This window comes from Epinephelus fuscoguttatus, linkage group LG9, assembly GCF_011397635.1.
Source record: "Epinephelus fuscoguttatus linkage group LG9, E.fuscoguttatus.final_Chr_v1".
NCBI lineage: Eukaryota > Metazoa > Chordata > Actinopteri > Perciformes > Serranidae > Epinephelus > Epinephelus fuscoguttatus.
The window spans coordinates 10,715,239-10,739,830 of NC_064760.1; the positions used below are offsets into that span (position 1 = coordinate 10,715,239).

A 24,592-nucleotide genomic window follows, 5' to 3' on the forward strand; every position below is an offset into this window, starting at 1 on the left:
TTTATTCATTTTTTGTAGTCATTTTGTGTCTCTTTGTGGTTGTTTTGCCTGTTTTTGTATTATTTTGTGTCTTGTTGCAAGTCCTTTGCATCTCTTGTAGCGTCTCGTTGTGGTCATTTTGAGTCTCTTCCTGCTCAGTTGGTATTAATTTGAGGCCAGAAGGTCCCCTAATGCTTTGGGCCCCTGGTAGGCCCGTTAAGTAATTCATCCATGGTGCTAGGTGAGCTAGCAGTAGATACATGCGTCTCTGCACTGTGATACGGTTGGCGGGGGTAGTTTGGTAGAATCAAAATAGTTCCGAGTAACTTTTTTGAGTAACCAGGTGACAATTACTGGAAAGAGACGTTGCTGTCCAGTTTTTCAAATGGATTTATTTGGTGCTTTGAGCACCACAAGCTGAGTGCCATCTAGTTCCATTGTGTTGCAGAGAAGGCAGACATCCCTATGATCAATATCCCCAACAATCGCCAACTCACACCAAAAAAATAAAATGAATTAAAAAATGTAGACTGATAAACAGCACTATAAGTAAGAGGAAAAATATCTGGTTTTGATTTGGGGGTGAACTGTCCCTTTAAAACGATATTATGAAGCATTTTGTGACACAGTGCTGAATTTTGTTTCTAATTTCACTGGTTTCAGCAGTTGTGGTCAGGTTATTCTGGAAAAAAGGCTGTTCAAGTTTTTGTACTGAGCTCCAAAAATGTTCATCCACATTGATTTAATCTTGAGTGTTAAAAGTGTTTTTCTTCTATTGCGGAGGAAACTGTCTGCACAGTTATTTTAAGATTTACTTTGTATCAGTGCTCTCCTCCTCATAACACACTGTGCAGAACTGCTTTACTCATCATTATCTGGAAACGCTGACACTTTTCCTGGAAATTACTGGAAACGTGAAGCTGTTTGCAACATGTGGAACCGCATCTGACAATTTGTTGCTGAAAGTGGGTGAAACACCTCATTGGCGCAGGCAGCAACGGAATAGTTAACATGCCGGGGAGTTTCCTCGGCTGGGAAGTTGTACTTTATGTATAGCACCTGTTGTGCCGTCAGTTGGCAGTCTCCAAAAAACCCAACCCCGGCCGCGCGGCGATATTTTATCTCAGTCTCCACCAAGTTATGAGTCAAGACCTCGCCAGACAACAGAACTCGTCTCGGTGTTGGGAATGGTCTCTGGGTACAGACTGTATCAGGTTGCTGGGCTCTCTCGCTGTCTCCTTGTGTGAGCTTTTGCTGTAATGCGTAAAGATCAGCGGGGATTTATTCAGACGGAGTCAAGAACGCACCGTGGACGCGCGCTTTAACTAAAATGCATCTGCGCTTTCTTAACGATCTCGTACCATAGATGATATGCCTGCACACGGACACTTTTACAGCTAACTCCAGGATTATAATAACTTAAAGCTTTGTCCAACTCCAACTTTCCTCAGAACCAACAGGTGCGCACTTGCATTACGCAGAAGCGGCGAGGTCTGCAAGCTTTGGAGGAGGATTTGTCTTGCTTTAGGGAGATATAAATTTCACTTTTTTTTCCAGAAGGACTGATGATTAAGATTATGTGGATTCTACTCTGCCTGTATCCTCTCCAAATGTGTCCAAAGCAGCACTGGTGTCCTGTAAACGACGCATGTGTGTGGTGATACAAACCATCCCGTCTACAGCGCTTTGTGATCGCCAACCACCACTCATCCAAATGATCCTTCCATTAATATTCCTTCTTGCATCGCTTCTCCAACAATATGGCTCGGAAGCTGAATCAAGTCATGTCAGCAAACTTAACCCTCCAAGCGTGAAGGAGCAAAACGGTGAGTTTCCATCGCTATTTGTAACATTCAGAAAAAGTTATTTAATTGAACATAAACTTCAGTATTTCTCACGCACATATAACGACATGCTTATTCTCACTGGGCTCGGAGCCATTCTTTTAAAAATGCACATCTTGCTTGAGTTTAAACTGCAATGAATGAGAGCGTTTCATTCAGTTTAAACAGCATTATCCAGGATAGGAAGTGCAAAATTACCTTTTACCTTTAAAGTGTACCCGTGTATGTTTAAGGGGGAAAACCCTCCGAAATTCCAGGTCCCCCGGGGGAAGTTTTCCCTGTGATCATAAAAAAGGCTCCATTCATGCAGCAGTAGCTCCGGGCGATGTAATTTGCTCACCCCCAGAGCTGCACTGAGCTGCACTATCAAATTCACAGATCCAGTTCTGCCCATGTTTAATGTTAAAGTTGATGCTGTATCTGCTTTGAGTTGCATCAAGTACAATAATTTCCCTCCGGTGATAGGCCTATTTCATGCCATCATGGGCAGTTTGTCCTTCTTTGTTGTTGTAGCGTGTGCTGGCGCGCGTGTGTGGGCGCGAGCGTGTGTAGTGGGGAGCCCATGGCCATCATAAACAATAGATTTTGATTTTCCAAAGATGCACTGTGATATGTAGAGAGTCCTCTCGTCCACTCAGTCTTTGCTTTTGCACTCACATTCACTTAGATACATTACTAACGGTTAATACACCCTAAATGTATAATTCAGATGCTTTGTAGATAAGTTAAGAACAACTTTTTGGTTGCTATCCTCCTCCAGGCACTTGTTTTTTGTGTTTAAAACTCTTGAATTCATCAGACTGACCCATGCAATCATAGGTGTAGATTTCTGGGGGGATGCAGGAGACACGTACCCCTCAGTATTTACAACGTGCATTTGTTCACTCCAAGAATAAAAATTAAAGTAGCAGAGGGCATTACAAAATTAAAGACATTTACACCATATGTTAATGCAGAAAGGGCACAAATTGGTGCATAAAATTCCGTTTTCGATGCTCATAAACCCCCCCCTTTTCATATGTGCTCCCCCAAATGTTGTAACAAAATCTACCCCCCTGCATCTTGCATACAAAAGACTATCAGAAAACTTCAGTTCATGTCAGTATACTGATTATAACTTCATTTTGGACAAGATGTCCTACAACTTCATTTCAGAAGTTAAGTGCATTGGATGGGTCCTCCTGATTAATTTAAGAAAGACAAAGGACGCTAAGCTTTAGGAGGATTTTCCAAAATTTGGAATCTAAAAAGTTCTTCTTGTAAAGCATGAGATAAAACAAGTGCAATCAATAGTCAAACTTTTGTATCAGACTGGCATATCAACAGAGATTTACACAAGAACACAAAGACACAACAGGACCTCACAGGGTCCAGTTCAAAGTAACAGCATGCCTGCACCCTGCAGATGTTGCACTGGTCAGACTTCATTCATTACTCAGCCCTCTAAAGCCAATGGCTTTGACTGGCCTTGTGTGAGGACATGCAGCGCTGACTTCACTACAGTAACAGTCAGGGCTGGGAAATCAGAGCCTCCCGCCGGGATCTCCAGGTTTAATCAGGACTGGCTGAGAAAGGAAAACAACAGTGAGGAGAGAGGGGAGGGAGGGGAGGTGGGGGTGAAGGAGGTGGATGAGGAGGGGCAGGGGGGAGTGTCGGGTGGAAAGATGTTAAACTGTCAAAGAACTCTTTGAAACAGTGGTCACACATTGGCTGAGGGTAGAGCTGGCCAGGCCGTCTGTAACCTTTGACTGGAGTGTCTGAGCGCTCACCGTTCTGGCGCGCTTGATTGCTGATGCTCTGCGAGACAATTTGATATCGATCTGAGGGAGGGGAGGGAGCCAGACCTGCCTGGCATGTTTAGTAGTAGTTGCCGAGAGAGTTATGGTCCCCAGTCGTATTAAACTTGGCAAGCGGCGGCTGATGACTCCATAAGATATCAGAGGGGGCTGTCTCCCATTGAGGGTCAGTGCTGTGTGAAGTAACCATCTGTCACAATAAATGATTTGGACAAAGGTCTCAGAAACGCTAACAGAATGGGCATGAACTCTGAAATGTAAATTTTGTGTGTTGTGGTCATAAATAATGTGAACATTTCCTTCCTCCACCGCCGAAGGTTGTATTACAATAACATGTATTGCACATGTCATTTTCATGTGTTTGCCAAATGGCTATAAGGTTTCATGGGTATTAAGAAAAAACATTGCTAGAAATGACATCTGCAGTCGCAGTACAAAAATGCTTTGTATGGTTTCAGAAATGAGGGTTTAAAGCAGAGGCATGTACCCGTCCACCCCAGACACCACCACAGTCTCTGGTTGTGTTCGCAAGTTATCCTTTTCCCTCCCTTATAATTGTTTTACAGATGATGTTTTTTGCATTTTAGAATATCAGGCTCATTTTTCATAGCGAATGGTTACAGGCTAATGCAGTCACAGCACTGCTTCCTACGAAAATATATCTACATACAGCTACTTTGCATTGGCAAATGTGTTTTGCAAGAAACTTAAAGGGTGGCTCCACTGATTTTTGGTTTTTATGTCATTATGTAGCTTTTCAGCAGTGTTCCTGATGCATTCAATGTTTGTTTTAGCCTCAAAATGCTATTTTCCCAAGTCCTTCTAAAATTTTTCCCCACTCGACTTGATGTAGGTCTCTGCTAGTTGTCGTTGCTACGTATAAACCCACATACTGCTGTGGTCGCCACTAATTTGTTTCTGATAGTTACACAAACAGACAAACTAAACAACTGAGTCAGTGGTAAACCAGCAACACCCTTGTGGTGTGAGGTAAAATTATATTTTGATTTATACTTCTTCACTGAATTGACGACATACCTAGGCCTACTCCATATCCTGATGTGCACCTTCCCAGAAATGTGACTAGCCTACACATCGTGGCGACGCAGACCTTCTGTCTATTTTTTATAAGCTGAAACCTTTTCCCTCAGTGGAAATGAAGCTTTTATTGACTTTCACAGATAAGACACAATAAATTATGAAGACAATAAAGCCTCCACAAAATAGCATCTAAAATGTTGTGTGTGATTTATCCTGGCTTCATATGAGCAGAGGAAATCTCTGCTAGTCACTAGGCTAATTTATACAATGTAAAACACCATAGGCTTGTGCTAATAACGTTAGCATGTTATATTTGTTTGGAAAACGTGTTTAGTATAAGACAGATGGTTTGTCTGTGAACCTTGTGAGTTGTAATGGAGCCGAATAATGTAACATTACCTTTGTTAAATGTCGCCATTGTCCCTGGCTTCATAGGAGTAGAGGAAATCTCCGCTAGCTGCTAGGCTAATTTATACAATGTAAAATGCTATAAGCTTGTGCTAATAGCGTTAGCATGTTGTACTTGTGGAGAAAATGTGTCCAGATAAAGACAAGTGTTTGTCTGTGAATGCTGCGAGTTATAGTGAAGCTGATTTGTGTTCTTGTGTTTGAAATTGTCTCTATTAAGCCATGTTTAATGTGTGTTTAATGTGTGTTATCACTGTGTTTTGAATCAACTTAACTTTACAGCACTTCACAGAAAACCCACTGCTTACTAATGTTTTGGAGCTGTAACTGCAGAGTGACACAGACACACCACTGCACAAGTATAAATGCTAACAGCGTAGGCCATGTGAGTAGGCTACGGCGTAGGCTCTGCATAGAGGTGACGCACAAGTATAAATACGACTTTACTGTTTCTGTCGCGGAGCCTGGTGGCTTTGAAAAGAGCATAGACAACACAATAGACAGCAGGTTGTCAAACTGTCCCCAACTCATCCTAAGATATGCCTAGAAACAGCTATCATTGTGGTGGTTCTCCTTGTGACCCACCCTCTTTTTAGGGGTCTCATGAACCCACACAGATCTCCATTTCCCTGTGCCCAACAAACTATTTGCTGACAGCCTCTCACCCTCAGCCAGAGCTACAGCAAGTACCCTCTGCCTCAACATTTTAGGAACTACATACTAATTATTACTAATTACAGTGAAATAAATAGTAAATAAGAATAATAATAAATGGTAGATTGATTACACGGGAAGGTTCAGGTGAGGAGGTGATGGTGTGGTTGCCTGGCGACGATAAAAAGGCACAGGGGAGTTGACATTTGAAATACACAGAAAGAAATGTGAATGGACCCGCCTCATAATGACACATAGATTAGGTTTTAGGCTGGGTTCAGTATTTAAAAAGCCAAGTGTTTTGACTTTTTCAATATTTAACCAAATCCACAGTCTGTGTCTTAAGAGAGTGTTTTAGTTGCCTAGCAACACATGATGCAGGACCTGATCCACAGACAGCATTATGTTTCTTCCAGGAGGCATTTGTAAACGCAGATTAATGGTATATAAATGTATTTCTTGGGAGATAGAGTTGTGATTTGTTACAGCATTTATAGTCTGTATTTAATAGGGTGGCATTTTTAGAGAAGGTTCAATCAGTGTTGTTCTCCCGTCTAAGTAAATGGACTCAGGCATATCACAATAAAGCTGTGGCTGCACCTTGTCTTCAGGCTTATTAACTAACGGCCTATATAAGCTTGTTTCATTACACTGAGATGGCTTCTGCTCATGCCACAGTGTTTACAATGCCTTCTTCCATTAGGCTGTGATTTGCTGGCAGAGCCGACAGTTGTGTAACACTGCGCATCCAGCAGATGCATCTCAGCTTCTCCAATCATGCAGGTCATCTCGGGGGCCGCCTCTTCATATCATATCTCTTAGTTAAGTGGTCTGGCTGCACTTTCCTGTAGACGGCCACCGAGCCCACCTAGCCCACCCATAAGCAAAGGCCTGTGTGTTATTAGAAAAATCCAGCTACGATATTAGTAGGAGATGTGGATTACCTGCAGATATTCCCACATATCCCCCTGAGCACCACTGGAGGAAGGTATGCAACGCGCTAGACCTGCCAATGATCACAGAGGCTGCTGTTCCGCTAAAGATTATGAGATTAGGGGGCGGACTGGGGTCATAAGGGTCACAGGCCCATGGGGAGCATGTGCAGCTTTCTGTATACACATACATGGAAGTTGAAGGTACAGAGGTGCTTTGTGCATTCATTAGATTATGATGCAGAAAAACACGCAGTTTATAGAGGGGACTTAAAAACAGGAAAGAGAGTGGGTGGCCTTTCAGGTGTAGTGTGAGGTGTACATCACCCATTCATTCATTCATTCATTCATTCATTCATTCATTCATAGGTGGCTGAGAACAGTTGTTAATAGCACACTTAAAAAGGAGGGAAGTAGGAGGACTTATTTTGGTTACTCAGGGTCCCACTAGTAAAAGTCCCATTCATTTTTTTTTACGTAGACAATGCTGTGACTGGCAGCTGAAGCACTTCTAAGGCTTGCGTAGGCATAAACTCTCCTGTTTGAACGATGATGATTAGCAAGTACATTACTATGTCGTCCTTTCATCAAATGTCAAAGGTACAAGCATTCTGTATATAAAAACTTAAGGGGAGAAGTCAACTACAGCTCCCAAGATGCATTTTGGTGAGGACCATCTAATTACAGTGCTTAAAATTCTGTTGGGTGTACCATTAAGCTGAAGCTTATTACTCTGCTTTAGAAACCTGATAATGATTCTGATAATTCAGCTGCTTAAATTAATTTAGTTTTGGATTTTGGGTCAATTTTCGACGCTGTCAGTAATTATTGCAATGACAGAGCATTTTGAATTTCTTCCCCTTGGTTTGGAAATGGCACTTGAAGCTTGCAGGTATTATTCTATTTACAGCCATCTTTCACACCTAACTGATTAAAAAAAGAAACAAATTTGAAAGAATCAGAAATTCTCATGGCCATACACCAAATACGGGATCTAAAAGGGTTTCTTGTGAACAGCTGAGGTTCTTCCCAGAACCATTTGCTTCCTGAAGACCCCTTTTTTTTCTTCTAGGGTTCTTTGTAAGAATCATTTTCATCCAAAGAACCCTTTTGGGAGACAGACTTCTTCAAGAATTGTTGAAAGCATTAGTTTTAAAAGATCTACCTCAAATATTCAAATATTTACTCACGTTTGAAATGGTATTTTTTTTTTTAAATGTAAATGCATCTGGAATCCTCTTAATCAATCCATGGTTTATACCTTTTCCGACTCCATTTTTCAAAGATATAAGATTTAATTTTGTTTTTTTGTTAGACTCTTTTAGAGTTTTTTGTTAGAATCTTTTCGAGTTTGTTTTGTCATTCATTTTTTTTCCAATTGTAATTTTTGGTTGGTTTTTTATCTTTTTGTTTTGTTTGTTTTACATATTCAAAATAAATAGCAGTCAATCAATCAATTAATCAAGTCATTTTACTCATGTTCTACTATAGCAAAACATGGTTGACATATTTACCATCATTTTATGTTATATAATAACACCTGGTCTGCCAAAATTCTGTTGTTGTTGTTATTGTTGGGTTTTTTTTTTAGAGGTACCCATTACCTGGCATTCCTACTGCACCAATACAATATTTAAGGCTGTAGTGGTACAGATTTCACGAAATCTCCACCCCCTAAAAACATGATTGTGAACTATGAGTGTTGTACTAGACCACATGAGCCCCGGCCTTACAGAAGCCTCATGAAGCCAGAGGCTGATGTGCGTGGTTCCCCTGGGCCCAGTCTAATCTGTTTAGGTGAAACCCTTGTAATATAAAAAGGTTCTGGGCAGTGGGTTCTTGTTACTACCCAATGTGCTGCATTAGCACATAAAGCAAGCACCATCCAACACCGGCACGCCGTGAGGACAGAAACAGAGGGCTTATCAGAGACGGAGCACCTGCCGCAGTAAGCAAACACGTCATCTGCGGTCATTTTGACTTGACCAGCAGACTTTACTACAAGCCAGTTGGCTGTAGAAACAGGTGACGTCCCTTACGTTCTAAAACCATCAGCCGAGCTCAGACCGGCCAGTTCACACAGCTGCAGCTTTTCTTTGCAATGTTCTGAAACGGTTTTGTCTCCGTCTGAATCATTGGTCTGACCTGGGCTTATAGGAAGAACCCTTCTGAAAGGGTTTCAGGTAGATCCTTCATGCAAAGGTTCTACCAGTAACCAAAAAGGTTTCTCCTATGGCGACAATCCAAAGAGACCCTATGTGGTTCTGGTTTGCACCTTTATTTCTAAGAGTGTAACATAAACCTGTTATTAATTTAGTCATGTTTCTGACACTTTTAGCTCTAATGTCTGAAACAAATCTTTTCTTACATACAAAGACGGACACCATTATGGTGCCTAAAATCATATATGCATGTAAAGTTAAGAAAAATGAAAATGTTCTCAGCCAATTGTAACCAAATCTGTCCTGACTAAACCGAACATTGTGATTTATATACTGTAGGTGTAAGTCTCTCCTACTGGCAGCTTCAAATGTGGCCAGCTGGCATTCCAGTTTCCACTATGTTATTTTAAGTGGTTTCCATAGTGCTTAACTCTGTGTTTTAATTTGAAATTACGATACGCCTCTTAAACCAGTGCAACAAAACTAGTCCGTCTTGGAATCTCCATTCATTCTTTAATACAGGTCAGATGTTTCCGGAGCCTGCTTCCCTGGGAAAGCCCGTTTCTAGTTAGAAGAGGCTGTACTATGATGGATAAGCTTGAATGAGTGAATGCAGCACTCTGCAGTTTATCATTGTAGTGGGCAGTGCAATAGCGGCCGGTATGCTTGGCTGAATTAAAACCATCAGAGGAAACGGACGGGTCGAATGTTTAGTGAACTCAGCCGGAAGCAAAGAGGGCAACAATTACACTGAGTATATCACCACTGTCAGATGAAAACTGCGTATATAAAAGAGTCAGGATGGTTGAGATGATTTCTTGTTTTCTCTGTGAAGCTTTGTACCTCTTGAACAAAGGACATTAACTGGCTGAAATGTGCTAAACGCATCAGTTCTCATGTAAACATTCAGTTAAGATAAGAAAAAGAAAATCCTCAAATCTGCAGTTGTGTGATTTTTCCACAAAGGTGGCAGCAGAAACCCCCCACCACTGAAAACAGACAGGTCTATGTCTACTGGCCGGAGGAGTTTTTCCCCTCAACATCTCACTCCAGAGAGGGGGACCCTGGATAACAGTGTCTATGTTTTCCCTGTCAGCACTATTTGAACGTGGAGTGCTGTATTTGGCAAGCAAAGCATGCCACCGCCTGCCTGCTGTTTGTCATTTCAGGCGGCGAGAGCACCGTCTCCCCCGCCTCCTCAAGCAGCCAAGGGAGTTTTCAAGCGATCTAGGTCACAGGTCTACTGGAGAAGAAATGTTCTCCACAGACGCCAAAGCTGTCTGTGTCCGGCTGCGTTAGTGCTAGTAAAGTTTTCTTACAGCAGCTTACAGTCAGTTGACTAGTGATGATCTAAAGAAGTCAAAGGTTTGGTCTCTTAAAAGTAGATGAGTGGATTTGTCAGTGGACTTTCATATCTACATATGACACGATAGGTATCCTCCTGCGTCTATGCTGACCGCTTGTCACATGCATTGTGTCTTTTCAAAATACTCTTCTTTTTGCGGGACTTTGACAGTTTCTGCTCATTAGATGCATACAGTCTTTTTCAAAATAAACTGAAGCCAACATTTCTGTGCAGTGTATAGTAGTGGCAGTAAATGTACAGTGAAGGTTACAGTTTGCCCATGAATAGACACTGCAGCACCTCAGTACCCAAGAAGTTTCCATGTCTTGCCTCCGAGCTGCTGGGTAAAATTGAAGGAAAAGAGAGTGCAGCACAGCCCTGCTTAGGTTGCAAACTATAGATAAATATATTTATTTGTTGGGCTTCAGCTGCACATTGTCAATAAAATAGACTTCAAATCAAAAAAATGCTTCAGCTGATGCAGCCGTGAGGTGCAGCTGACACACAAGCCTGCAGAGGTTCCAGGAGCCATTGGAAACAGCTGAAATGAGAAAATGAGAGTTTATCTGTTGCACGAGACGTGCAAGTGAAAAACACATCCGATACACTTGTGCTCAAGACATGGGGTTACACCTAAACTGAAGCGACACTGACGTTCCGGAACTGTCTTGGTCGCTGTCCACCAAGACAGTTGTCATCTATGGCATAGTCTATGTAATATGTCTGTAAAATCTGAGCAGGATGTTTGCAAATCCATGTACTATTGGTTATATATTAAAGTTTCAGACCTACAAAAAAATACCATATAGAGGTATTGTTTTAGGCCCCAATCACACAGAAAGCATTTTGCAGGTTGCAAAGTAAGGCACACTGCACTGCCTTTTTTTTATTTGTTGAATGCCACTAGTAAAAGAAAAAAAAAACAAAACACCTTTTTATTGTTGCCAGGCAACCACGCCATCACGTCCTTACACTAACCTTCCCATGTACCTTTTTTCCCCAGTGATAAGTATCTAGCTCCTCAAATGTTGAGGCGGAGGGTACTTGTTGTAGCTCTGGTTGAGGGTGAGAGGTTGTCAGTAAATAGTTTGCTGGGCACAGGGAAACAGAGATCTGTGTGGGTACATGAGACCTTAAAAAAGATGGTGATCATGGGGAGCCACCAGTTGGTCCATGAGCTTTGCCTCCATGATGGCTGTTTCCAGGCATATTTTAGGATGACTGAGGGGGCAGTTTGACAACCTGCTGTCTATCATTGGTCCATATAGCTCTGGGTATCCAGCAACCGCTACCACCAGTTTCTCCTCCATTGTTTACCAACTGTAAACTTGTTGTCCTGACCACCACAGAAGGCCCGCCTCTCAAATCATCAGACTGGACAATGGGAAAAAAGATGACGAAAAAAGAGATGATGTGGGGTGTTTTGCCACTCTGAATTGAAGTTTTTCTACTCCAGGAGTGCAGAGTGCTCTGAAAAAAAAGCCAGGTGCCTAGAGTGCAGAAATATGAGGTTTCATTACGCATAAAACGCTTCATTCTCATTAAAAACAAGCTGCTAAAACACGTTCTGTGTCATCAGGGCCTTAGAGTACTGAAGTTAGTATGGCATGTCAGACCCAGCCTCAGTTAAACCTTTGTAGAACTGTATCAGTAGTGGCTGCTACTAGCAACACAATGTCCAACTAAAGCCAACTGCTGGTGACTAAACTTTATTTGGGGTAAATGCAGTTTATACTATGAAGCACACCCTTATCTCATTATTAGCTACTATCGGAGTGTCCTTAAGCAAGGTACTTAACCCCAAGCTACTGGTTGGCCAGTATCAGAAGTTCATTGGGTGTATTTGCAGCTCCCAGGTGTGTCTGAAACAGTCTGAATAGAAATCAGGGTGTTGGTGAGGAAACACAGTCATGCTTAGCAAACATTGGATAAATAGTGTCTTTAAATACTATCTTTGATGCAGCACAAAGTTTCTCCTCTTTCAGTTTCTTATCAGTTCAGCTCTGGAGTGGTCTCATTGTCCTGCCAATGTCGGCTGCCCTACAAAAGGAAACCCACTTTCTGAAATATTACCAGTTTGCAGATAAGGACTGTCAGCGGGTCACACCATCAGCTTGGCAATATCGTTTCAAATCTTTGGCTTTGTCAAGGTTTCATTGCACATGCTGAAAGCCACCATTTCATTGACAGTTGTAAAGATTTGATATTACCACTTTCTCCACAAGCAACATAAATACAGATAACATTTCTATCATGTTTCCTTTCCTTATCTATTGGATGAAATTACTTGGATCGAAAAGCAATTTAGCTTGCTTAGCGGAAGGACTCGGTGAATGTTATCAGCTGTTTCTGCACAATGACTCAAGTAGCTGGTCTGACCAGCTGGCACCGAGCAAAGCAGCTCCACATGAAGCAGGCTGAATAAAACAAGGCAAAAAGAAAATGAGCAATTTTAAGTCAAGTGCATGCCTCTGAGACTCCCAGAGCAGAAAAATGTACAGTTTATAAATTTAGACTTCTAAACACGTTACTGTAAATAGTCCCAAAGCTAACATTGATTCTGACAGGCAGAGGGAAGAGTCTGCCTGGTGCAGTCTAAACATGAAGGTTGGAGTATATCTGCCTGAAGTCAAGATTACTTGTCAGAGCAAATACCTGTCATTCACTGCGAGTTAGCATTGTTTCCTCAGCGCCCTTAGTTTTTTTGACTGGGCCGATTGTTCTCCTGACCTACTGTTTTACTGCCCTCTCTGACATGGTGCTGGAGGTCAACAACACGTCTACAAAGGAGTGTGCTTACTTTTTTAGCAGCTCTAAAGGTCGTGAAACTTAACTCAGAACAGATCAGGAATGCTTCTACTCAAAAACTTAACCCAGTCAACGTATCCCTCAAAAACATTCAGCGTAACCTATCACATTCCCATGGTTGTGTTTGGCCTTAATTAGTCTTCAAAAAAGGTTATATATGTAATGATTTACATGTATTCATTGATTTTTACTGCTAATGGGTGAACAGATTGTAACATAGTTTAAAATCTGGAAACCTTCTCTGACTTTCTCAGTTGCTTATCAGCCTGCGTGATTTCTAAAGGACTGAAAGGGCGATGCCTCTCTTCAGCTCCTCTATCGTGCCAACAGCCACACGGGTCCATGTCATTGGTTTGACAGCCCATTGGTTCGACAGCCCATTAGTCCGACTGACCGGAACAGACTTCGGAACAATGAGTTTAATATGGTCGGAACAATGGGATGTCGAACCAATGGGCTGTCGAACCAATGGGCAGTTCCCCAGCCACACTAGCTTACGTTAGTTTAGAAATGGAGTCCGCTAATGTCAGCCAACAACTGGTGTCCACCACAGCAAAGTGTCCACATGCTGTGTTTCTCCTATTTTTCAGTGGTGGCACAAGGACACATTTTCAGTTAGCGCCCTATGGGTTAAATAAGAAACAGGAAGATTACTGATAGTATTCTTAATATGACTGTAATTTAATTCCCAGCAGTCTATCAACATGATTCCTGTAAATGGTCTGCACTTGCAAAGCACTTCTCTAGTCATTCACCCATTCACACACAGTCACACACTGGTGGCCGAGGCTACCATACAAGGTGCCACCTGCTACTCAGTAACCATTCACACACACTCACACACCAATGGAGCAACCATCAGGAGAAATTTGGGGTTCAGTATCTTGCCCAAGGATACTTCCACATGGTGACTGGAGGAGCCATGGATCAAACCACAGTTCTTCTGATTAATGGACAACCCGCTCTACCTCTAAGCCACAGTTGTCCACCGTCACCTGCCATCTGTCAATCACGTTCATTGTCATGTGTGTCACATCACTGTTTGGCTGATGCCCAGGTGCTCAGCAACACGATGCCGACTGCAGTCCATTTAGGCCCCGTGTCCACTGAAGCATTTTTTCCAGGTAAAAATGCCTGGGCACTCCTTAGCAAACACCCTGCTGGGAGTGTTTGAGTACTTTGAAGGCGCTACTTTTTTCAGCTGGTCACGTCTGGTTGTTCTGATATGGAATATTTGCAGGAGTAAACATGTCGGCACAAGGAAGAGTACTTGCTTTGGACGGTCTGTGTGGGTGCATGAGAGGAAACATAACATATATATATATATATATATATATATACAGTATATTAATAGATTCCTCTTCTCTTTTTTTGTTGTTGTTCAGCACCTGCACATGTAAGATGTACATGTATTTGCCTCTCTTCCACTGCGGTTGAATAGCTGAAGTGACCCTGACGAGCACAACATCCACTTTCGGTGCTCAGAAAAAAACAAACAAACAAAAAAACGGCCAACTGGCAGTGCTCAGTGCAAAATTCACACGCAGTGCCTAATTGCAAAGTATTACAAAAATATGCCAGCCTCAAAGACAGAACACGTTGGTGGAAACAGCCCCCTCACAGCCACTGTGTCATTAGGATTCTCTGAAAGTTATCCCACATACTGAACCTTTACATCAGGATTTGAGGAACATAACAGTAATTTATGTGCATTTTGCATTGAAATCTGAGCATGTCAAGTCAAGCAAATGTATTTTTCCTTAAGCTATGTAATATAAAAACTCTGGGGAAAAAAAGAGGAGCTCTGAAAGATTGTTTGATCTACTGTAAAAGCTGGCAAGAATGATTATCATTCTTGTTGTTACAAAACCGATTCCCTCTAAAACAGAGGCTTCCATTGATAAAGCATTTGGATCAACTTAAAGCTGTGAGGGTTTGAAACTTGGCCAGTGCCGCACTGTTTTCATACAGACCTCAGTTGTCCTGTGAGGATTGGTTGTCTTATGGCAACTGGAATTCCACTGGACTAAAAAATCTTGGCAGCGGGATGAGTTGACCTTGGGTTATCTTCTCTGGAGGGCATGTCTGCATAACTTGGCAGATGTCATCACCTCCTATCAGAAAGGCATTTCAAAGTGTCCTGTGATGACTCTACTCTTTAATTCAGCGGGCTTCTTGGGCATCACCTTGCAGCTGACTGACAGGGAGCTTGACCCAGATCAAGTGCTGAAGAATCCCACACCTGCGTCTTTTGTGACAGAGTAACAGTTTCATGGTAACACTTTAAAAGGAGGTAGAGTTTCTGCAAGCACTATGGTCTGTTCTCAATACTGCTGTGTTAATGAACCAGTGTCTAATGGCTACTTTCTTAATGAATCATGCCCGATAAGCTCTTTATCATGGGGTAAATGAAACGTAACCAACAACCAACCATTAGGTTACTGTGCACATATTAGTCACTATTTGTGCTCCATTCTGTTCCTGTTTGTGAAAAATAGCTACCTTTTTAACTTGTAATACGCCATTAGTTCCTGAATGACTCCTCCAATAACTGAGCAGGTTAATAATTAAAGAAATAAAATGTCCCAGACATTCATTCGCTCATTGGATAATTCCACAGAATCATTGTAGACAATGTAGCCACACTGCTTGTCAGCAGAAAGTTCACTGTCTCAAAGGTCATAGTGTGCAAACCCATCACTGTAGCACACACAAACTCAACTGGTCTCACTTTACTTTGTCTCCCTTCCTCTTCATTATGATACGAAGGCTTCCTCATGTGTGAAACCGAGCTACTAGATTCATCCGATGCAGCAGAGACATTTCACGGTTATCAAGCACCATCATTAATGATGCTAATTTTAGAAAGCAGCAATAAGAGTCTCTGATGCTTGAGAACCTCATACAGTGTAGAACGCATTGGACACCTCAGTGCAGATATGATACGCCTTTCTTGTTTGAGCAGTTGAAAAGAGAACAAAATGAAGATGTAATTGCAGTGACAGCTTTTTATTGACTTTAAAACATTATTGTGCTGTACTTACAGAATGCATTAGGGTACATTTAATGCATGAAGCCAGGACACAAGGACAACATACAGTTTTGCACACCAATCTCCTGTGCAAAAGTCCTCGGGGAAAACCTGATGTTTTGTGTCCCATCCACTCCACCAACCTGCCTCCTTAAGGGGCCACTTCCTTCTTTACTACCATGTGATTGCAGGCTTCCTAAATATGTGGGATATACACAAACAAGTGGCTCATGATTACGAAGGAAATGTAATGAAATCATCATCAGTACAAAAACCCAGTGTGGGTGTAACCATAGAGTCAGGATCAGACCCAACATGCAAGTTTGTAAAGGTATGTTTTCAGATGGGATTTGAAGGTGCAGAGAGAGTCAATATTGCCAATGTCCTGTGGGAGAGAGATCTAAAGCCAGGGGTGCAGAACAGCTGAAGGCTCTACACGCCATGGTAGTCGAGCAGGCAGCAGTGAAGTGAGTTGAATGTTTGTGGAGGAATCTGAGAGGGTGTGTAGATGTGAAGGAGTTCTGAAAGATACAAAGGGACTGGGTTATGAAGGGCTTTAAGGTGAGAAACAGAATCTCGAGATCAATATGATATTTAATGTTGAGTCAGTGAAGCTGCTCAAGAACATCTCCACCATTTGCAGCCATTGCTTCATAAATTGCTCGGTAGTGATATGAATCGCCAAGTTTTTCTGGCATATTTTCGCAGGACCAAATGCAGACACTTGGACTTCTCTTGATGTTGGCCAGTTATGTATACTCTAGCATCCCCTGCAATCCAAATCCTGTCAATAACTACTACAGGCTGTTCTAATGCAATGTTCATACAGCTGCGATCATGCATCCAGGTTGGGGTGGTGGATGGGTTGCAAACAGACAACTTTCTCCCAGGAGATTGGTGTTTGGAAATGTGTGAGACCAAGTGAGTTATTTTAAGGTACCTCATCACCATGTTTCTTTGACTAAACCTGACCTAAGTAACTTTACTTTAAGTACGTATCTTTACATCAAGTATCCAACTTTATGTTACCTACATAATAGTCTCGCCACCAGACAATCAGAGATCTCCGCCTTCTGATAGTCTGGGGACACTCCTTTCAAAAGTGTGTTTAACGATTCCTTCTATAGTCCGGCCGGACGGATGAGTCATGGCCTTGTAAAAGATTATGTTTGTTTCTTTTAGTTGGCGAGAATGTGGCGCCGCAAATGCGACAAACATCCACTAACTTTGACGGCGTTTTCTGCGAGTGCGGCTGAGCCATTTTGTACCGCTACACGTGTTTCTAGTGGGATTATGTTTACAAGCACAAGAGTTCAGCGAGCCACCGACGGACCGCCCTGCAGATTTACTATTGGTTCTGCAACATAGGGAGTTTTTTTAAACTCTGAAATTGTATCCACCCATCTAAACACAAAATCAGGGAGAAAGTCATCAGTCTTTAGTTAAGCAAAGCGTCTAAAGACTGACTTGTGAGTCTACCTACACAATGTCATTTGTGGGGCACTAATTTGTTAGATATCATATAAACCGTTTCATGAGGATACGTTGACTATTATAATGAGAATAAAAAAATGCTTTTGTCTATATTTTCAGAGCTAATATTAGTGTAAAAATAAAATAAATATTTAAAAAAAAAAACTTTGCTGGTTCTTAGTTTTTTTCATTGTTATATACGTTAGAGCCAGTGGGGAAGATTTAGAAGACACAGCAAGGTCCACATGGATGAAACATGCCTACCTGGTTGTAAAGAGAATTATCGACAGGAAGATAGATGAGTAAGACACCACAGTAGCGCTAGCATCAGATGAAAGAGAGACTACTTCAACACCAGGTGAGAAAGAGCTGCTGCCTCACTGGTTTAAAATAGATTGCATTTTTCAGCCTGGGTAACTGTTGTATATGGATTGAAAGTGGTTTGGCCAATGGGATCACAATCCATCTTCAATGCATCTTGGGTGCATTTACACCTGTACTTTTATGTGGTTAAGTAGTATTTGAGTGCAATCTGATTACCCGAAACACACTTTGATTCAAGGTGTAAAGGGGTTTATACCTATAGCTATGCAGTTACTGGACTTTCAGAGTACCTCTGCTCAGATTTGTGCTCAATCAGATCTTAACACAGTAAGGAATCACATGGTAGTACAGTATTTGCTTGACACGTCAAATGTTGACCTATTTCTCATCGCACACATTGCCAAATATTATCTTGGACTTCAAATTACATATAAAGTGTGCAATTACACACCTTATGTGTGATTTGATCGTTGACAGGTTGCTATAGGATACATTTCTAGTAAATATCAATAATAGCAACTTATAATCTCATCAGTGTGCTCATATTGCCAGCTGATGACATTTCAGCTACTGTGCATTATATCTATACCAATAAAGTCTTGATTATCCACAGTGAGTTTACTGTATTTTGTATTCTTAAAGTCAGCACTGATTTGGCATTTAGTTTAGGTTTTAAATCAAATTGTGCACCAGCTCTGAAAATGAAAGGGCTCGAAGGACTGGGCTACTTTAACAAACAATAACCTTTCGACCCTCAGATTTTCTTTGCTTAATCTATTAGTAGTAGACTCAACACTAAAGTAAGTTCCCTGTTAGTTGTGCATTTTCTGCAACACAGCCCTGTGTACTTAAGGTTCAGGATACCACTGGGACACTGGGCTTGTTGGCGTGCTAGAGCTCATGCATGCAAAGTAAATGTAACAGAATCGCCTTTTTCCCTGCATGTGTAAAGCTCATATGGCATGTGGTACATCCCAGCGGTGTATCATCACTCAAATATTCATCCCACCAAAGTATATGTGGAGTCATTTTTCTTGCTTTCAGTTTCCATCACCTAAAATACTTACAATACTAACCCATAAGTCAAACATGCCTATGGAAATCAAACCACCACTGTATCTTCTTTACATGCCAGCGGAGGGGAGCGAGAAAAGAAGCAGGCGCTATTAAATGGAGACGTGAAATATCCCAGCTCTAATGCATTTTAGTGAGGGGGGGTGGGGTGGGATAAAAAACACACCTGTCCCAGTAATCATCGGCATAGCAGCGTCCCGTGCAGGCTGGATTATGTCACCTAGCACATGGTGAGATGTGATATACGACACTATGCCAGTGGCATACAGAGACGGTAACCCAATCACACATACTATTTTGAGAATGTGTGGCTTTTCCCAAAGCACAAATAGGTTTTCGGTGCAGACTGGATACGCTCCGGCACGGCATGCCTACACTCGGATCCCCATGGGAGGGTATCCATTTCTACAGCCCAAATGGAATGAAAATGCACATTAGGTATTCGGTCTTATGACCAACTGGAATGATTTTGCCAACTGTGTGTGTGTTTGTGTTTAGCGGTCTGCACACAGGATCTGCAGCTACTCCATTTAATAAAATAAGAGTGAAATGACCTCTTATTCGAGCCAGTCCCTCTGTAATACATGATTGTCTGTGGTACTGGAAAATGTTTTGTCTTGGAGCTACAGTTTCACTTCCTTCACTCCTGCTGGCGATCTGGAATACTACTCTACTGTAACACTCACTAAAAAGGGCAGTTGATACCAGAGGTAGTAAGGACATAATATTTTTTAAGAGCAGGCAGAGGTGTGGCCTCGGCTTGGATTTGAATCAGACTCCGGTCACAAATTTGATGACTTTAGACTCGGCTGAACAAAATAAAAAAAAAAAAAACACCAGCGAAGTGACTAAAAAACACACTCAAACAACTGAAAATGAACTGGCAACAGACAAAGGGCAGCGCAAGTACTAAATACACAAGAGATGAGGGGTAATGAGGGACAGGTGAAAACAATCAGGGTGGGGCAGGTAATCACACAGGAGATAAACACACAGGGGCAGGAAGTAAAGTACCTGAAACGAGAGACAAGGGTGAGTATCAAAATAAAACAGGAAATATTGACAAAAAGTGAAAAGCGTGACCTTAATGGCAGGGTGTAACAACAGAGGCTTTTCACTTTAAAATTCTTGATACCTTCCACAGAACTCACAGATTAAAAAGTATTATTATTTAGTTATTTAATAAATTAATTTCCCTTCATTTCCTTGAACACTGTTCAAGTCGACACCGAGTTCTCCAGACCCACATCGTTTGAACCAATCCAACAGCATCCAATCAAGCTGCAGGAGAGAACCATGAAGAACTAATGCTATGTTACTGAGTATGCGGGATGCGAGAGATGATTTTGTTCAAAATGTTAAATGGCATACCTTTGGTTTAGAGCGTATTTGTTCGTGAAACTCAAACTTTAGGACTTAGGACTTGGGGCTTGTCAGTTTTGACTTGGGACTTAGGACCTGAGACTTACTCGTGACTTGGTACCCCCAAAGGTGAACGTAGGGGTACAGAAACTGAGTATCAAACGTTCCACCTATTGACTATGGAGGCCTTATCGTGTCAGGTAATTACAACTGAGACAAATTTTGTGTAATTATGATACTTAACACTACAAATGTACATCTGACCTTGCTATACACATTACTGCTGCACAGTTGACCCTGTACATACTTAATATCCGGACACTTGGCTTTGTCCGGTCTGTTCAACTGCCAAGTATTCGTTGAGGAAGCTGCTGTGGTGAGAACAATACAATGTTCAATCTGTAACTTTGTTGTAGCGTGAGGAGCTGCTGTCCTTGTACAATGTAAAAAATAACTTGGCAACCCCGACTGATTTACTGGAAGAGTATACTTTATTCATTCAACAGCTGACTGCTGAAACACTCTTCCAGTAAGTCAGTCAAAGGTGCCCAGTTATTTTTCACATTTAGTTCTCTTGATACTTGGACATCTAGTCCACCGCTGAAGTACACTGGCAACACTGTTTCTACAAGTCCTCACACTGTCTACTACATCAGCTACTCGTACAATAAGTAGCTGATTTGTCTCCGGATACGTTGCCATGCTACATGCTTGTAAATGTATCGTACTCGATGATTAAAAGGGGAATCTGATTCTGGTTGTGGTTAGGTACTTGACGCAGAGGTGTGGACAGGAAGCGTCTCAGAGCCCAGATGTTGCTGGGCTCCGTTTGAGGCATATAACAGATGACAAATTCAGTCAAGTGGTGAAAACACAGACAAGTTTAAAAAGGATCTGGAATTACAGACAGGAACAATGGTGCAATCAGAGGATGTCAAATAAGCTTAGACCTGGAAGTAATGTGATATATGCCAGTTGGCTGATAGTTTATTTTGTGGAAGCCCACCACAAATCATCACATCAGCCAGTATGTGGTCTAATAGGAAGAATTAGGCACACTGTAATTTACTTGAAGCTTCTTGACTGCACTGTTCAGAAACTACTAATAATAATATTAATAAATGAAGAATCTTAATCCTGGAGGGTTTGGCTCACTACTAGGCATTTCTCCCAGAAGACATTTTACTTGTCGTAGCAGGAAAAGCACAGGTGTAACTAATAACCGTAATTATGGCTCTACTCTATTTAGGTGTGCCAGTAAGCTCTGCCAATGGGCCCGAATGCACAACACAGGGGTCCAAGATCTGACATAGCTAAATGCAACTCAGCCTTCATTAATGTTTTTAGTTAGGACTGTGATAGACGTGAAAAACTTTAACTGTGAGAATGTTGTTGGTGACACAACATGTGTTATAGTGTCTGGGAATCCCAGAAAAAAGGTCTTAAAATATTAAAATGATGTGTAAGTTAAAGGCCTTTAGTCCTGAACGCAGTCAAGCTTGTGTTCTCTGTCTGGAACGAGTGAGTGAGTTCATGTTTCCGTCCAGGTGATAATTAACTAGACATAAACTGGGCCACTCAAGTCAGTAATGGGCATGAAAAAAGGAAAACATTATTTATTTGTGTTTTCATTGTGTTTCCAGCACCCAAGGCTGCTGTGTACTATCAGCTGTTGTTTTAAGATTTATCATCCTTACCCTTAACAGCTTAGAGGATACTAAAGTCTGACACCCTCACACATCTAAAGATAATGTGAATTTTTTAGTCACACACTGAGATTTTGCAAAGACTGGAGATCTTGCAGGGGCACAATCTGCGAGACTACAGTTAGATTCCTTTTGAGATTATTTCCAATCCTAAACCTGGTGGAGAATATTACAGAAACCTCATTACATCTCAAACACAAGATAAAAGGTGTCATATGTCGACAGTATTCTTGTCAATCCAGCATCAGTATAAACCAAAAATATGAACTGCATCTCTGTACAAACTTTGCATGGATTGGATTTTGTCACCTCAACCTGCAACCAGTCTGTTGGTTAGCTGCGCTATTTTAGTGACAGGAGACAGAAGGAATGAGAGCCGAACTATCACAAAAATTAAGATTTCTCACTGGTGCATTAGACACACACATTATTAAACAATGTCTCTTGTTCACTCCACCGCTCCACCAGTTTCTCCTCCTTTTCCACAATACAAGAGAACCAACTTGACTTGAAAAGTCATTTGATGTCAGGCCGTTGCCGTGCCATTGTTCCAACAGCCTGATTTCCGAAGCCGCATTCGTCTCAAAAATGTCTCACTGGACTGAAAGCCCATTTCTCCAACAGCCGTCATCCCCAAAATAAACGCTCATTGCTCCCGTTTCTCCAAAAACAGGCCTACACACTCCCAGTTAGTATCTGTTTCCCAGCAGCGTTTGAGCCACTGAACCTGGGTGTTTATCACCGACCCATCCCAGCAACTTTTCTGCTGCCAAACATGGATGTTTTGAGCCAAATTATGAACGTTTGTAACAACTCTGGCGAAAACTCAGACTCAAATGCAGAGAACACACAGGAGGCAGAGTAGGGTTTAAAAAAAGGACGGTCTTTACTTGGGTCCGAAAAGGTAATACATAAACAAGGAGTCAAAAAGCTAACAAAACAGACAGGAAGTAGGCAAAAAATCCTGAATCAGGACACAAAGGAACAAAGACAATCTGGCAGAGACATGAGGAGCTGGGTGGTATATATATACATAAGGTTGGCTAAAAGGATGATCAGGGGCAAGTGAGTTGGCAGCAGGTGTGGTTGATGAAAAGGCACTGCAAATGTAATGTATTCATGGTTTACAAAAACTTACTATGCAAACTTTTTTTCTGGTGCTTAGGTTGTCTTACATGAAGCATGTATTTTCAGAGGCACTTCAGAACAGTAGGCGTTTGTTTTTGATACAATGGGCTGTCACAGAAATGGGCTTTAGGTCTATTGTGAAATTTTTCGGTATAACAGGTCTTTGGAATATTGCACTGTTGGAACAATTGTCAGTTCCCAAAAACATCGGTATGCTAAACATTTATGGCTGCATTAATGCATCAGTGTACAAAGGAAACAACTGCTGCTGATATATCCAGTTGTGCACACAAACCTCTCTGAGCACCAGGTGCAGATACTCAATCAAAACTAAAAAAAAAATCAAGGAAAAAGACCTGATAGCACGGTTCATTCATATTTGCCTTAACATTGGTCCATGAGAGGTACAGTCCAAACATGCAATGACAGGTGATAACTGCACAGATTAAATAAATGATATATAAAGATATGAAGCGTTCTTCTACAGAATTCCACTTTGAAGCAACATGAAACGCACTGAGCAGAATGTTAAATATTTCACTCTCTGTCTTCAAATCTTTCCATGACTTCTTTCACTCTATTTTCGTCCTCACAGGGAAGATCATGTGATAACAGCTTGAAAGGACACCTTGTGAATGAGTAATGCCGAGTGAAACACAGACTCTGTTAGAAGTGTATGACAGGTTACAAACCAGTTAGCAGAAAAGGTGTTAAGCCCTCCTCCTCCTCCCCCTTTTTCTTTTCCCTCCGTATCTTACATCTGTTCAGCTGCCTCTAATTAGAGCTTTTACAGACGACGGCATTAAAATGGCCCCGGAACCACGCCAGCTAATGAGATGCCATTGACAAGGCAGATCTTTCATGCACAACTCCGTTTGTCAGAATCTATCTTTCATTTTCTGCCTTGACAGCCAAAGTTTGTTCAACACTTTGTCTGCCTTCACACCTGTTGACAGGCCCTCGCTGAGATTTAAAGAGGGTCACTGAGTTGACTTGTTTCTGGCATAGTTTGCAGCATCGGATGCTCGTGGTGACGGATTTCCTCAGGCAGATCACTGACGTGTTTGCATGCATGCTGCAGACATGGAGCATTTTTCACCACTCTGTTGCTGCCAGTATTTCTATTATGCGGAACAGAGTCAATTCATCACTCTGCTCTTACAAAGCAGTTTTGTTTACATATGCAGATGAGAACAGAGACACGCATTAGTTCAGTAGCTTCATATCATACATTTTCTTTTACATGCCATTGCATTTCAAAGAGAGCACTGAAGCGTATTAGGAAATTCCCAAACACAAGCGACCACGATTGTTTTCCAAAAAATAATAATGAGACCACACTACAACTTGAATTCACAACAACATGGTCTTACCTCATTAAAACATGGTCATTAAAAGTGTGGATAACAACCGTTTTAAAATGCTTTCAAATGATTGATAGTGAAAGAATCAAACAAATGATACATCAAAGATCGCTGCATGATCATTTGTAGGAGATGGGGTACATGAAAACAGGGACTGTGCT

General features: G+C 41.6%; 1 protein-coding gene across 2 annotated transcripts in view; it reads left to right on the forward strand.

Moving 5' to 3' along the window:
- The first annotated feature begins 977 nt into the window (after nucleotides 1-977).
- Nucleotides 978-24,592, forward strand: part of pdgfc (platelet derived growth factor c) — a 77,553-nt gene continuing 53,938 nt past the window's right edge. For both annotated transcript variants that reach the window (XM_049585144.1, XM_049585145.1), the window contains exon 1: nucleotides 978-1,805. In XM_049585144.1, coding sequence (XP_049441101.1) covers nucleotides 1,628-1,805 — 178 coding nt within the window. In that variant the 5' untranslated portion in view covers nucleotides 978-1,627. The remainder of the gene's footprint in view (nucleotides 1,806-24,592) is intronic.